Below are 16,497 nucleotides of genomic sequence, written 5' to 3' on the forward strand. Positions count from 1 at the left end.
GCCTTCCGGGTCAGGTGGCCAGCATAACTAACCCACTTCTGGCACAACAGGACACCATGATGAGTGCCAGAGTGCACAGAAACACCGTTTACCTTCCTGCTGCAGCAGTACCTATCTACTTGAACTAGTATACTTTTGAACTGCTAAGTTGGCAGAAGCTGGGACACAGCAACAGCTCACCCCATCACGTGGATTCAGACTGCTGATCTTGTGATTGGCAAGCCCAAGAGGCTCGGTGGTTTAGACCACAGCGTCACCTGCGTTTCTATGTTGCAAGTGAGCTAATTCCTGCAAAAATAGATTTCAACTACAGATAATAGGAATGAGAAACCTGTGGTCCTCCCTATACTGTTGGACTCCTCAGTGCTCCTCAGCCCCAGCCCATGTGGCAAACGATCACTGGTTATGCAAATCATAGTCTGTTGTCTGGAGGGCCAGAGACCACTCATCTCTGACATATACTGGTACCATATATCAGCCATGGCGCAGGGCACTTATACTATACTAATATGCTTCCACGACAGAGGGGGAAAGGGTATTTTTTTGTATAGACTTTATATATTACAGGTAGGAAATGATTTGCTAATTCCTAGGTAGCAAAAACCAAATCCATCTTCATATTCTAATGTTTGTACTAATACACCTTTAGCATCCACTGGCTCATATACAATAAATGTATGATCTCATGAACATTTGCTCCAATCAGTTTCTGTAAAGCTGTAAAGAATCACAACAAAAATGTTGAAACAATGAAATAGTCAAAAGATAGGCTTTATTTGTGTTGTCTTTGAGTTGTCTTCATGTACAATAATCAGCAGAATGTTTAAACAGTTAACAGCGGGTAAAGCTTAGACCCAACTTTAGATAAACCGAATTTTAAGAGAAGAGAAATAACACAAGCAAAACATTAGTAGCATTAACGTGGTTTAGATTTAAGTCAATGCAAATAGTTTCCATTTCAGATAATTCCTTGCATTGCCTGTAGAAACATTAATTAACCTCTTTACCAAAGCAACACTTCCATAATTGTATTTGAAGCACACTTTCAATTGTGAGGGTCTCAAATATCCCTAAGTAACCAGACCAGTTTGAGGTAGTGCTCAGCCTGAAGTCACACATCATGTGCCCATTTTGCTCTCAGGCTATAGGATCCAACTCAACCACCTTCATTACCCCAAAATCATGAACATCAAGCGTTGCCAAGCTTATAACGCACAGGAATGAAATGAATCTCCTAGTTCATACTGCTTTTTAGCACCAATTCTAAAATAAAGATGACAAGCTTTTTCTGGCCACTACCCTTTCACTTGACAGTGAAAAGATGCAGTGATCATTTGCAAAAGTTATTCCAGTTGCCACTATCAGCCCTATACTGTATACATTTAAAAAGTATCAGTACAGAATGAGCATCAAGCCTTACTTGGAACTATGGAGTGTATGCTGGGCGACAGGGCTTGGCATTAATGCCCATGCAAAGCTCTACTGTAATACATTTTTAGAAGCCATACTTACCGCTCTTGACCAAAAGCCCAACCCCAATGCCTCGTGCAAAATGTGTTTTGAGTAGTGTAATTTGATTCTACCTAAGCATAAGCAAATTCGAACTTATTTCCAGTATTTTCAAAAGGTATATTATGGTAGTCTATGTCTAGATTACTAGGTTGCATCAATGTTTCCACAGCTAATATGTTGGGCATGACCCAAGTTTGTTAAATCATTAGGAATTAGTCCTGGCATGGCAAAGCACATCATACTTCTCTAAATATAAAAAGGGGGGGGGAGTATATTAATGCTTTTTCACACTAATAATTACTATCTTCTGGCCAACCACATCCAGAGGCTGCAGCCTGCCTCTTTACTAGCTGATAAAAATGGATCATTTTGCCCACAACACCCTCCAGGATGGACAGGAGAGGACAATGGCACATAGCAGCCACTTGTCAAGTCACTGTAAGGCAGCGCCATCCAGGGGGGTGGCTGTCTGTAGCATCAAGCTATACAGTGAGGTAAATTCTCCCACATTCTTCGCAGCTACAATCAGAAATGTGGGATAGTGTGGACATAATAAAAGTTAGCTTCCTACACAACTATAAGTTATATATTAATAATACAACTGTAATCCTACCATGAATTTACAAGCTGCTTTACCCAAAGACAAATGTGAATTTCACATGTAGACTAATTTAAGTTACCAACCCCGGATAGCTCTAACAGCTATTATATGGCCACCTATATCGCTGCCCTGATTTTACTTCATTAAAAAAAATAAAACAACCCCTAGAATAAATGTAAGTTTCTGTGATGGTGTACTTTGGAATTAAGTTGAGTTTTATTGGAGCAGCTTTTCATGTGAAAAACTATTAAGGTTTTGAATCATACAGAACAGACAAACAGAAAACAAAGAACACAGTCTTATATGTCTTGTACTAATATGAGGTGAAAGTCAACTGTTAAGCTTTCTCTCAGCAATTAACTGAGCCAATTGCCCCCTCATGTCAAAACAGGCCATCTGGATAAAAACAATTTGAGGAATGATGTTTGAGGGATGGATTTCTGATAAAGTGACCAGATAGAGGGAAAATTTAGCAGAGCTTCTCTAGAACTACTCAATGTTTAAACAATACACAGGAGTGAAGCTGGAGTTTGATGACTAAATAGATTTCTGCTTTCAGTAAAGTATAACAACTAATTTCACTAGTGCAGAGGAGTAAAGAGATACCTGTGAAGTTAAAAAGGTAAAGGTACCCTGACCGTTAGGTCCAGTCACGGAGGACTCTGGGGCTGTGCGCTGATCTTGCTCTATAGGCCAAGGGAGCCAGCATACAGCTTCCGGGTCCTGTGGCCAGCATGACTAAGCCGCTTCTGGCGAACCAGAGCAGCGCACGGAAACGCCGTTTACCTTCCCGCCGGAGCGGTACCTATTTATCTACTTGCACTTAAGGGTGCTTTCGAACTGCTAGGTTGGCAGGAGCTGGGACCGAGCAACGGGAGCTCACCCCGTCGTGGGGATTTGAACCGCCGACCTTCTGATCAGCAAGTCCTAGCCTCTGTGGTTAAACCCACAGTGCCACCCGCGTACTTTATAGTTCCTTATCAAGCTACAAAAACTCAACTTTCACAGTATATAACAGCTCCAGTAAGTTCAGTGACTCTTTCAAAGGCCAAACTAATATGAATGTATGCATATTTTGCAGTATTGTAAGCCAAAATTTACATAGGCACTTAACATTATGTCGAGTCAAACGACCTCAAAGAGTATGATGCTACGCTAGTGCATACATTTCTAATTTGTGGTCTCAACTTATTTAACAAACAGAATCATAATGGCATCTATAAAATCTTAAGCACAGTGTGTGTGTTCTTTCAAATAGCAACAGCAGAAAGTTTTTAACTCAACTAGCACAACTCCAGGTCAGTTCATAGATGCTGTCTGCTTGTTTACCCCCCCCCCCACCTGCTGCAACTGACTCTCCACATAGTCAAGGGACAACTTCAGTGTGATGCAGGTGGAACAGGGGGATGCCTGCAACAAGGACGGAGATCATGGCATAATTTGTTCTGTTTATTGGGGAGGGGCACAAAATGTGTTACCATACTGCATGCTTGTTTATATACAGTGGAACGGACCAATAGGATACACCTCTGAATCCAACCAGTAACTTCAGCATATTTGCTACGCACTGTGACAAGCCATAAATCATTTACCCTGTATGCTTAATATGTCCACTCCTTCATTTATGAAAACATTAAAGCTACTCTAAGCTTTAATTAGAAGCTAGCATGACTTCATTTAAGCAAAGTGTACACTGAGACAAGCTGACTCTCTCAAGCAGAAATGGATTATGAAAATAGCAAAGAACTGGAGAAAGAGGTCAAGATAATGGAAGCAGCAGATTTTGGCAAGATGTTTTAGTCACACAGGGAATTGTGCTATGTCAGGAACTTTGCTGTTTATGCTTTGCAGGAAAAGCTCAGTATCAAGTGTGTGGAATTTCTGTTATTTGAGTTAAACATATCAGAATCTAGGCATTCACAATACAAAATACATTTTCCCCAGACAATCACAAAAATGAGCCAAACAAGTAAACTATGTAAGGCTTTAAAATGAGAAGCACAGTGTGTATTTGAATATTACTTTGTTTACAAATTAGGCTACATTTTAGGTCTATTTTATATTTTATTCAAGCAAAAAATTTCAAGGGAAAGGCAACTTATTTTACTATGAGTTGTCAACATTCATTTCACTATATAGGAGTACATTAGTAGGTTTTTCATAATAATTGAAACAATTAATCCTACACTTACAAACATTCAAATCAAATCTGAAATGACAACTGCAACTTTGCATGTTTGCCAGTACAAAAAAGTTAGAGAAATATTAGTTTATTATTAAGTTCTGTTTCTTTACATGATGATTTCCAAAATGGCCATTTACAATGATATTCGTATTTCATACCGATTTAAGAGAAACCACTGCATTTAGTTGCTTATTATGTACCCTGTTAACAGGGGTAGTTCTAAAAATCACAATTTTGTGCCTTTGTTTTGCAGAGCAACACAAATGGCTAAATAAGTATTTTTGGCCATTAGTCATTCAGGAAAAGAGGAAAACATTGAGAACAAGACATGAAAGATAATAAAACACATGTTTTGACTTGCTCCCTATATAATAGGGCCTGTAAATTCCAGTGGTTGTTTTTCCTTTTTCCTATTCCTTCAAATATAATGGCTATTTATACTTTACAACTGCTTCAATTATACCTGTGCAACAGAGTAGATCACAGTACAGTTTGAGATGTTTTAAAAATATTGTATATAAACTTGTTTGATATGCTAAAGCATTTGGCAACACTTTTACAGCATTTGATTTTACATAATTAAAATTTTCCTTCTTTTCTATGGTTTTTGTACATCTTAAGAAAAACTTTCAAATTGACTTATGTATTAGTCTAAGAAAACTTGCAAAAAATAGATGAACTACGCAAGCTTGTCCCCAACATCCACTGTTCCAGCTAATACTGGTATTAAAATCTTCATTAATTAGGTTTACAAATCATTACCTGTACGCGCTTGAAGGCAACTGACCCAATTTGAAAACAAAACCATCAGGTTTTATGCTGTGGCTATAAAGATATACAGTTCTGCCATGAAATTCAACAGCAAATAATATATAAAGCAATTTACAAATTCACCAGTTCCTGTGATACAAACTGTTTTAATCTTTCAAGGTACTGTCCATAAAGCTCAACATCATTGTGTCCTGCCCCTTCTACCCACAGTGGCTCAACGGGTCTTTGGCAGCGCTCAAATAATGCTAGGCCATGTGAAAAGTCAATCACTTCATCTTCAGTCCCATGGATTATTAACACCGGGGATGTAATTTTAGAGATCTTGTCAATGCTATAGGAACACAAAAAAAACAAAAAAACAACAACAAATCAGTATGCAAAGGTATACAACTTCACAAATAGCCATCCTTGGGACATTTGTTGATGCACCCTGGGCAATATCCAGCTGGGCCTGCCTGTGAAGGGGGTGGGCTTTGGTGAGAAGACTGAGGCGCCCCCTTCCAAGCCCCCTGGCAGCTGCCTGTATGCCTGCCAAATCTGATCCAGCATGTTGGTGGTCCCTCCAGAGCAGATGTGGGGAGTGCAGGGTCTTGAGAGGAAGGGTAAGCCCCTCCACCCTAGCGGATATTGGCTATCACCTGTTAGCTTTGAATTCTTTGTTTATCTGAAGTGTGCCTTATTTAACTGACACAATGCCAACAGGGAGACTGTTGAGGCATACTAGAAAGTAGTAAGTATTCATATGGAAGTTACCAGTTTGACGAGGGGGGGGGGAATTGTTTTGACCACGACATTTTAAACAGTCTCATTCACAGCAAAATTCAAAGTCAAGCAGCTTTGAACTGATTAAGGCTTCTTTATTTTAAGCTTAGTGACTTCCCTACTCATTGTTTACGAAGTGCTTACTAGGTGCTTCATCTAACTGTATGAAAATACTACAGCTTACTTTGGAAATGCATCAAAGCAGTAGGTCTTCTTGGTATCAGGAAAAGCTACACGCATTCCAGAGGTCAGAGGAGAATGAAGAATTACAGCAGCACTTTCATAACGAGCAGCAAGATCCACAGATGGCACCGTTCCTATACTTTGTCCATATATAATCACATTTTCAGGGCGGATTCCGTACCTGAAAAAGTAAGTAGCATGTCATTCCATGAGTAAAATTACTGAATATATAAATGTTCACTTCAGAAAACTCATACAAACTCCAAAGCATAAATCATTTTTCCTTCTTTCATCAAGTGTAACAAACTTGGCAGGAAATAACTTGATTTCTGCAAATACTGCAATTTGTGATAAAATTAATTGCTTTAAAAAATAGGTGTTTTTTTAAGGTGTAGGTAAAACATTCTACTTCTGAGACCCAATCAATGCAGCAGATGCTGCTCCTTCTTAAAAACAGCCTGCACATTCTGTATGAAAGTGGCATTCACTATTTGCATGGCAGAAGGGTCTGTATTTCTTTCTCAAATTCAGGAATAAAAACTATTTACAAACACACATTTTCTAAACTAGTCTAAAAAGGGCAACCAAAACCACATCCAAGCCTTATTGCCTACCTTGGAGGGTGTGCCAGAAGGGGAAGGTAATAAAAAGGCCGGCAAATACATTTCTATAGAGAAATATTACAAGTGGCTGTGTCCAGGCTACAGAGAACTCCTCAAATACCGTATTTTTCGCCCCATAGGACGCACCTAGGGTTTTTTTTTGGGGGGGGGGAGGAATAAAGGAAAAAATATATTTCCCCCCCAGGCGTGGGGGAAGCCTGAGCTTCCCCCGACCCCAGCCCCGAGAACAGGCTGCTATCTGCAAGCCTAGGGAGCCCGGCGGGAAGTCGCGCAGGTCTCCCCAGGCTTGCGGAGAGCTGCGCAAAGCCCGGGCACGCTCTTCAGCGCGCCCCAGGCTTCAGAATGCAGGCAGCTCTGCGCAACCCTCGGGAGACCGGCGCAACTTACTGTTAGCGTGGTGTCTCTTGTGAAGTTGGACAAGGAAACTAAGAGGGACTCAAACCTTCCAGTTACTCTCCAATTGCTCCTTTTAGACACAGAAAACATTTTCCCTTCATACTGCAACCAACTCAAACCCAATAGGCACTCATTGTATCAAACATGAAACAAAGCTAGAAAGCAGGATACACTGGTGGGATCGGCAGCAAAATATGGCAGTTTCACTGGCCATATCTTGTTCACTGGCCATGCCAGCAGCCAGTCATCCCTTCTGCGTGGTAGTTCATTCTCCTATCCACCCAGTTTTCTATTGCATCACCACCTGCAAACTAACTGTTCACTGGCCATAGAACACTAAGTTTTCAGGGCGGTAGAGCTGGGAGGTGGGAACGCAGCGCACTTGGAACAAAGCACTGGCTTGGGGAACAGGGCGCTGGCTGCCCCCCATTCAGGGTGGTAGAGCCGGGAGGCAGGCACGCAGCGCACTTGGAAGCAAGTGCCGGCGCCAGCTGCTCCCCCCTCCGCCCAGGGCGGTAGTGCCAGGAGGTGGGTGCACAGCACACTCAAAATCGAGCATCAGTGCTGGCTTGGGGAGCAGGGCGCTCAGCGCCAGCTACCCCCCGTTCAGGGCGGTAGTGCTGGGAGGCAGGCCACACCCGCAAATAAGCCTTGATTTTTAAAGGTGGGGCTTATTTGCAGGTGTGTCTTATATTCAGGCCAATAGGGTACAATACTTAAAACCAATCATTAATAAAATACAGCAGCAAGGGTGAGGGAGGGTGTGTGGGGGTGTTTTACAGCATCAACTAATTTTCTCCAAAGGCAAGAAATTGTACTTTGGCAAACCCTGGGGTACCCCAAGGCTACCAATACCCCCTTGTATGAATGAGAGGTGCTGTTTTATGCAAGAGTACTCATGCCTGAACATACACAATATGGAGAGAATGATTATTACATAAAATTAAAATTAGAACACGGCAGTTGGTGCAGAGTACACACCAGTTAAATTACAGCAATATGATTTTGAATAGCCTGTGCTTAGGTCTTTGAAAGAGCGATACTAATTTAATGTCGACTGGCTAAAATGGCAGACTTCTATAATCAAGGGGCTCATGGCACTGCCTACAGTATATTGACAATACCATTTATTATAAAAGTTATGGGCAGCCAGGGGACGCGGGTGGCGCTGTGGGTAAAACCTCAGTGCCTAGGACTTGCCGATCGCATGGTCGGCGGTTCAAATCCCCGCGGCGGGGTGAGCTCCCATCTTTCGGTCCCAGCTCCTGCCCACCTAGCAGTTCAAAAGCATCCCTAAGTGCAAGTAGATAAATAGGTACCGCTTTATAGCGAGAAGGTAAACGGCGTTTCCGTGTGCTGCGCTGGTGCTGGCTCGCCAGAGCAGCTTCGTCACGCTGGCCACGTGACCCGGAAGTGTCTCCGGACAGCGCTGGCTCCCGGCCTCTTAAGTGAGATGGGCACACAACCCTAGAGTCGGACACGACTGGCCCGTACGGGCAGGGGTATCTTTACCTTATGGGCAGCCAGACTGTAGATAATGAATCATTAAAAATGTTTAGGAAACAATTTTAGGATGAAAAGATTTTTTCCATTCTCTCTTCTGTTTCCTAGCTCCATATTAGAAAGGAGGAAACAATAAAGAAAATGTTGGTGTTGGCCTCACAACCAATATGAGTGCATATTGTGAATGTTCTTTGGTATAATTATTTTGGCAGGCATATAAATCTTAGGGTAAAAAGAAAAATGGAAGGTGAATAATGGTGGGGTTGGGGAGGCAGCCTTGTAACTTTGGAACCCAAAGCTTTCAATATGCAGCTTTTAAGCTTAGGATCTTTGACTACCACAACGCAGAATCCTCAATAATGTTCTACACCACAACTATCACTTTCTCTGTTCAAATTTAAGTCTCACTTCCAAATTTGAATTTACCAATGATAGGAAACCCTCCCAAAAAATGCCTGTCTTGCCTCATTATCAAGTTGTTTTAATACCACCACTCAACTACCTATATGTGTTACTCATGACTATCAAAAACTAGCCCTTATTGCTATAAAATAAATCTCTTAAGGTGACACTTATTGATGTTCATTATCTTGTGCAAAGCAAATCTACTTGTACAACCAGACGTTCAGCTTCTTCTCCCCCTCAAGCCCTCCCCAATCTGTTATGGATGGTCCCACGGGGACAGGGAAAGGCAGACAGGAGAAGTCTCAATAGAGGAGCTGACACCGACTCACACGACACTGAATCACTCCCTAAATGTTTGGAGCCATATGAATTGTCACATAGAGGAGGGAGAAAGGTTGTTTTCTGCTGCTCCAGAGAAGCGGACACGGAGCAATGGATCCAAACTACAAGAAAGAAGATTCCACCTAAACATTAGGAAGAACTTCCTGACAGTAAGAGCTGTTCGACAGTGGAATTTGCTGCCAAGGAGTGTGGTGGAGTCTCCTTCTTTGGAGGTCTTTAAGCAGAGGCTTGACAACCATGTCAGGAGTGCTCTGATGGTGTTTCCAGCTTGGCAGGGGGTTGGACTCGATGGCCCTTGTGGTCTCTTCCAACTCTATGATTCTATGAATTCAAAAGGTTTCTGAGAAAGACTCCCAGGAACTTGTAGGACAGGGAATGCTTTGCAGTATCTGTGCAACTACCAGATCCTTTCACTTAACATCCAGTGTTACCTACACACCTCTAGTCAATACGTGCATGACCAGTTCCTAATAAATATCAGAACACAAAAAGCTGCACAAATCTTAGCAAAATATACAATTTGCACATTTTTTTCTACACTATTTTATGCAGAAACCTATGCAATAAAAATATAGCTCTATTTTTACTCATATATCTATATATATGCAAGTATTTAAAATTCAAATGTTCTACCAGGTGGAAAAAAGGTTAGAAGGTAGAGCAGAACCAAGCCTAAAAGCTTCTTCCTACTCTTAGATTTATTTTCAAGTAATTAAAATGTTAGATCACTGCAGAGGATAAATACCTGGCAGTAGAAAGGTCTTAAAAATTCACCTGTAGATAATGAATGCAGAAAGTAGTTAATCTCTGCACAATGCCTCAGAAATATCAACCAGTCTAAATGTATAATTCCTTTAAATGAAGGACAAACAACAGCCTCCTCATATTAAAGAAATCTTAACTATTTGATCAGAAAGCACCCTTAGTTGTTCAACTTTTAACAATATCTAACTTCAGTAGACATTTGAGAGATTTGAGTTTCAGGTTTTCACAAATGTTGCCTGTTTCTTGCAGTGACAGCTGAAGAAGCACTTCACTACTTACTAGGGCCAATAGCAATTGGTCCAAGGTAAATAACATGTTCTAGTCTCCACAAACTCTATTTTGTCTCTCAAAGAGTAATTAGCACTACAGTGCTGTTTCCAGCCTGGAACGTGTGACACACGCACAGCTTAACCCTTACTGGTCAGAGAGGCTGTACACACAGCTGCAGAGTGCTCATTCTTTGGGTCAAAAACATCATGGAGAAACAAGTGTCTCTTCCACCCTTGAAGAGTGAGGAGCGACAACCACAATTACAAGAAGAAAGTGGGGAGTTGATAAATTCGAATTTATCAGAAAATTAGTAGGTGTGCTTGTGTCTGAATGTATACACAGATGTATGTAAATGTAAGTGAATGGAAAGATGGCGGCGAACAGGAAAACTAAGATTTGCAAGACTTGCTTAAAGTCAGCTGGACTGAAAAGTTGCCTTTTAAGAATTCAGAGCCATTTGTTTAGAAAAGGACCCCCAGTGTTGGTAAACACAAATGAATGGCTATAGGTATGCAAGCCAGAAAGAAGGCTGGCTAGAATTCCAATTCTTAACATGCAGACTCTACATATCTGCAGATTCTTTTCTGAAATATGGAAACATTCAAACACTCAATCTCCACTGGACTGAAATGGTTCAGTTACAGAACAGAAATATATATTTTCTAAACAGATGAATCAGCAGTAAGAATTCGAGCAAGAAGACTCTCACTTGGCTCTCCTTCCTGATGTAAAATTACGAAATAACTAATCCATTTGCTATGGGCTCTGCCAATATAAACTGTTATTTTTCTTTGCTATTTAATGAATTAGTATTATTCTCTCTCTCTTCCTGATAGGTGAAAGGGCAAAATATGGGACAGACTACTGATGTACAAAGCTCACCTGATTAAATGGAAACATTTATCCAAATTAAACATAAATACATATGCATATACACATACAAATAATGCATTTCTATTTACCTTGTTCTAAGAGCTACCCAAGCAGCATCGATGTCAGCATATAAATTCTTCTCGGTTGGTTTTCCAGAACTTGCTCCATATCCAGAATAATCATATGAAAATATGTTGCAGTTAATCCGTGAACCAAGTCCTATGTAGAAGCTGCTCATTTGGCCCAGGTCAACAGCATTCCCATGTGAGAAGAGCAAAGTATACTTGGCATTAGGGGAACAACGCACAAACATGCAGGCAATCCTGTTACCTTTGCTGGTTCTAGTCATAAAACATTCAATGGCATCTTTTTCTCTAGAGGAATATTGCCAGTCTGCTCGTTCAGAAAGATGTAGTGTCCAGCGACTCCCACTTTCATCACACATCAGTGTGTATGTAGGATCTGGGGGCAAAAATGCCAGTTTGGAAGCAATCTTTCCTGGACATGGTGGACAACAGAATAGGCAGCACAGTTCACTAAACGAAAGATTATTCATCTTCCAATCTGAAATAAGAGAGAAAAGTGTGAGCTTCTAGTAAGATTCCCATACATGCATGTTATCAAACACTAACAGACCAGGGATTCTTTTGCCTGTCTACATTTGCAGAACAAAAAAACTTTTCACATCTAAGCTAAACATGCTAAGTTCCATCAAACCAAGAATTAGTCACCAAAATCAGCAAACATTACTAATTTAAGTCCATTTTTCAGTGGGTCCATTGTGAAGTATGCTATCACCCAACTGATTCTCGTTTAAAGACTTGTCATTCTATTTTTCTTTTTCAATGTTAGGCAAATGTTAGGTTGTTATAGGTTAGTACTTGGTCAGTGCTTATATCTTTCTGAGAAGCCAGTAATATCAAACAAAACTAGATACTTATTTAAGAAATGTATACACATTTCTTCAACTTAAAGTTTTATTGAAAGCTGCTTACAAAAATAAAAAGCCAACATACAAGTCAGGTAAGAAAAGAAAGCATATAGAGTAACATCAGCATATACGTTGGAAGGAATGTCAATGCCATGATAATTTGTCCGGAAAGAGAATTTTACTATTAGTATACCACTGCAGAAATTACCCTCTTTCTGATTATATTAAGAAATAGGAGCATGTTAAATAAAGGGCTTACCTACTCTTCCTATGAACTCTTAAGTTGGTAATTTTTAAAGCAGTTCAAATTCTAAGTGAGATATTTTAGTTATTTCAAAAGCAATATTAGGATAAATAATTCAAGATGGTTTTAGGCATCTGTTAAGCAGCTCTGTTTGTTGCATCCAAGTCAAGAAAAAATAGTCAGGTTGAAACCACTTAGGCAACTTCCTAACAGATCTTCTCTCTCTCTGAAGCAGGAAATGGGGAACCTGCGGCTTTCCAGAGTTGTTGTACTCTAACTCCCATCATTACCAGACAGCATGGACATTGGTCAAGAGAGTGGTAATCAGACAACACCTGGAAGGCCACAGATTCCCTGTCCCTGCTCTAAAGATATTGCTGTTTCACAGCCCAGGTGGCTCTTCTGCATACAGTACAATTTGGCTTTTCCAAGAATTATTTTAACTGATGAACAGTCAAGAATGGAGCATAGTAAATCAAGTTTGGAGATGATAACGCATCTGGAAGGAACTATACACTTTTTCAAGTAAGAGTCTCAAAACACACACCAAAAAACACCTTATCTTGATAATTTGAAAACCAAATTAATAAGCTCAAATTGAAAACCCATACAATATGTAAGTTATGCTATAGATGCAAAACGGGATAATTAACCTATTAAACCATTTTTAAAGGGGTGCCACCTGTCAACAAATGAGTGTGTTCAATGGCCACAAAAATAACAGAAGACACTCACTTTGGATTCATGACATGATCAAACGCCACAAACCTGATTTGGGGAAAGCTCAGAACGAGAAGTTTCTTTGTATTGATGCAAACTTTCTATCCAGCTCTTCAGCCTAAAAGGGCTTACAAGAACCACTAACAATACCAACTTCTTCCAATGCCAGTGTTTGATTACTATTTGAATCCACAAATCCTGGCAAGGAACATAAGAGCAGATGATGGAGTAAAAGGAATTACGGTGGGGAATAGAGAATACAAACTGAAAGCCTTTGCAGATGACCTTGTAATAACAGTGGAGGAACCTTTGGTAAGTGTAGCAAAGGTATTAGAAAAGATTCAGGAGTTTGGACAAGTTGCTGGTTTTAAGCTTAATAAAATAAAAAACAAAATTTTGGTGAAAAATATGACAGTATAATCTAAAGAATTACTACAACAGATCACAGAATTAAGTGTAAAAAAGAAGGTCAAATACCTAGGGGTGTGGTTAACCACAAAAAATATAAATATCTTTAAGGACAATTACATACCTACATGGAAATAAATAAATAAATAAAAAATAGAGCTGTGGGGAAGGATGAATTTATCATTCTGGGGAAGGATATCGGTTATAAAAATGAATGTGCTACCAAAAATGTTATTTCTGTTTCAATCAATACCTGTGACCAGTAGGGCAGGCCTCTTTAAAGAATGGCAAAAAATGATATCTAAATTTATCTGGCATGGGGAAAAACCAAGGATTAAATATAAGTTGTTGATAGACTCTAAAGAAAGAGGTGGCTTCTCCCTGCCAGACTTGAAGTTATATTATGAAGCGTCCTGCCTATGCTGGCTTTGGGATTGGATAGTGTTAAAAATACAGATATATTAGACCTGTTGGGTCATGATAACAGGTATGGGTGGCATGCATATTGATGGTATGGAAAAACAAGAGTGCATAAGGGATTCCTGAACTTGATAAGAAAATCAATCTACGAGGTATGGGAGAGGTATAAAAATCTATTAGAGTGGAGGACACCATGGCTCTTCCCATTAGAAACAATATCGGTTAAAAAATTAAATATGAGAGGTGATTAGGCAACTTACAAAGAATTGCTAATAGAAGTGGAAGACCAATTAAAATTGAATTTTTTTGAAGACATTAGAAAGTTATTAACATATTGGTTACAATATCATCAATTAAATGATGTTTTCAAATTACAGTGGTAACTCGGGTTAAGTACTTAATTCGTTTCGGAGGTCCGTGCTTAACCTGAAACAGTTCTTAACCTGAGGTACCACTTTAGCTAATGGTGTCTCCTGCTGCCGCCGCACGATTTCTGTTCTCATCCTGAAGCAAAGTTCTTAACCTGAGGTACCACTGTAGATAAAAAAGGGTTTTGACAGAGATGTCAAGGTTTGAAAGGGATCTGTTGGAAAATAATGTGAAATTATTTTCAAAAATGTATAAATTACTTTTGGAATGGTTTACTAAAGATGAAGAAGTTAAATCAGTGATGATACATTGGGCAAGAGATTTTGGTTATAATCTACAACTTTCATCATGGGAAAAGTTATGGAAAGAGGATTGAAGTTTACAGCTTGCTGTTCGTTGAAAGAAAACTATATGAAAATGCTGTACCGTTGGTATCTGACTCCGATTAAAATTGCGAAAATGTATAGAACCAGCTCAAATTTGTGCTGGAAATGTAAAAGGAAAGAAGGTACCTTTTATCATATGTGGTGGTCCTGTGGAATGGTAAAGGTGTTCTGGGAAATGATATATAATGAGTAAAAGAAAATGTTTAAGAAAACTTTTGTTAAAAAAACAGAGGCTTTTTTGATAGGTATAATAGGTGAGGAACTACCAAAACAAAATAAAAGACCGTTCATGTATGCAACAACAGCAGCAAGGATGCTTCTAGCCCAGAGATTGAAAGAAGGAGAAGTACCGACCAGAGAAGAGTGGCAGACCAAACAGATGGAATACGCAGAAATAGCAAGACTGACGGGGAAAATCAGAAACAAGGAAGACCAAGTATTCTTAAAAGACTGGAATAATTTTTAAATATATTTAAAAGACCACTGTAGACAGTTGAAATCATTGGCAGGAATACAATGACACTTATAAAGTGAAATGAACTTTGGTTACTATGATTATGTAATAGATGGATAACGGTAAAAGATGCAGGAAAAAAAGAATAAACCTTTTGAAATGGAATCCATGGAGGGAGGGAAGGAGGTCTGAAGGTTCAAAAGAACCTTTTTTATTTTCATGTTTTGGAATGGTTACGGTTATTGTGTATAACTTTACGTAAAACTAATAAAAAACTATTATTATTATTTTAAAAAGAATCCACAAATGCTCACTGATGGGAAGGTACCAGGCACAGTGTTCGAAATTCCCCAGGCATCAGGTGCGTTTCACGACTGTGACCAAATGAAGATGTCTTGTTGTCACATTTGGCAACTGACACCTCCACTATCTGGCTGAACAGTTTCAGGTTAAGAACGGACCTCCGGAACGAATTAAGTACTTAACCCGAGGTACCACTGTATATTGCAACTGGGAACTAACACACATGCTTCCTGTAGAAATTAACGGCAAGTAATATTAAGAAACATTTTCCTGATTTGTGTCACAAGAAGTCTAGCTCAAAGTCCTAAAGAACACCTGATCTGTTTCAAGTAAGCAAAGTTTTTCTCCCCAAGAAGAGAATGAAGTTACCAAGAAAAGTCCATGAAACGGAATGATACTGCAACTAATTCTAACTCAATATTTTCACATGCCAAAGAACTACACTATAGCACTTTCTGTTTAAAAAAAGAAAAAAGAGCACACAATCTGCCCATTCATAAGAGCTGAAATCCTACATTGTGTGCCTTTTACCATCCCAGACTGGTACCTCTTCGCACCATCACAAGACTTGGGGACTCTCACAGCCTCAGCAGCAAGGACACACTAACGTGTTTTCCAGCCCAGTGGAAGCAGCAAAAGATGCTTGTTTACAAGCCTGCCCTCGTTCCAACTCCGCTCCAGGCTGCCGAGTCTTGAGACCCCGCGGGGCAGAGAAGGAGGGACCTGGAGCGGAGAGAGGGCAGGAAGGCCGGCTCCCAGCAGCAAGGGAGGCGGCCCTCCCCGCCCCCGCCCCGAGGGGGAAGCCGAGTCCGGCCGCCTGGCAGGCTAGCGAGGCCCCGGCCCGCTTCTGCCTCTCACGGACTCGACGACCCCCCCCCCCGGGAGAGCGCGGGCGCCGCTCCTTGTGGGCTCCGGGGCTCCTCCGAGGGGCTGGGGGCGGCGGCGGGGGTCTCGGCTGCGCGCGCACCTCCCTCCCCGCCAGGCCCGAGACCCCCCCCCGACTCTCACCTGGCAGCTCCGCCTCAGGGGCCTCTCCGGCGGGGCGCCGCGCTCGCTCCCTCAGGCGCGGGG

The 16,497-nt window shown here is 40.7% G+C and overlaps 1 protein-coding gene across 1 annotated transcript; it reads right to left on the bottom strand.

Moving 5' to 3' along the window:
* Window positions 1-755: 755 nt before the first annotated feature.
* Window positions 756-16,484, bottom strand: ABHD17B (abhydrolase domain containing 17B, depalmitoylase). Its single transcript, XM_081213865.1, has 4 exons — window positions 16,435-16,484; window positions 11,281-11,755; window positions 6,016-6,195; window positions 756-5,400 (listed from the first exon to the last, which is right to left on the bottom strand). Exons 2-4 carry the CDS (start codon window positions 11,745-11,747, stop codon window positions 5,181-5,183), a joined length of 867 nt encoding a protein of 288 aa, XP_081069991.1. The 5' UTR covers window positions 11,748-11,755; window positions 16,435-16,484; the 3' UTR covers window positions 756-5,180.
* Between the last annotated feature and the right edge of the window lie 13 nt (window positions 16,485-16,497).

This window comes from Podarcis bocagei (assembly GCF_964188305.1).
Source record: "Podarcis bocagei genome assembly, chromosome: 11".
In the NCBI taxonomy this organism is placed as follows: domain Eukaryota; kingdom Metazoa; phylum Chordata; class Lepidosauria; order Squamata; family Lacertidae; genus Podarcis; species Podarcis bocagei.

Bases quoted from the DNA above. Each gene is read 5' to 3' on its own strand.
- ABHD17B (XM_081213865.1), bottom strand. From the start codon at position 11,747: ATGAATAATCTTTCGTTTAGTGAACTGTGCTGCCTATTCTGTTGTCCA. The intron at 6,196-11,280 runs GTAAATAGAAAT...TTACTTTTTCAG, and splicing joins TGGGTAGCTCTTAGAACAAG to GTACGGAATCCGCCCTGAAA. The intron at 5,401-6,015 runs GTAAGCTGTAGT...GTGTTCCTATAG, and splicing joins TGCTTTGATGCATTTCCAAA to CATTGACAAGATCTCTAAAA.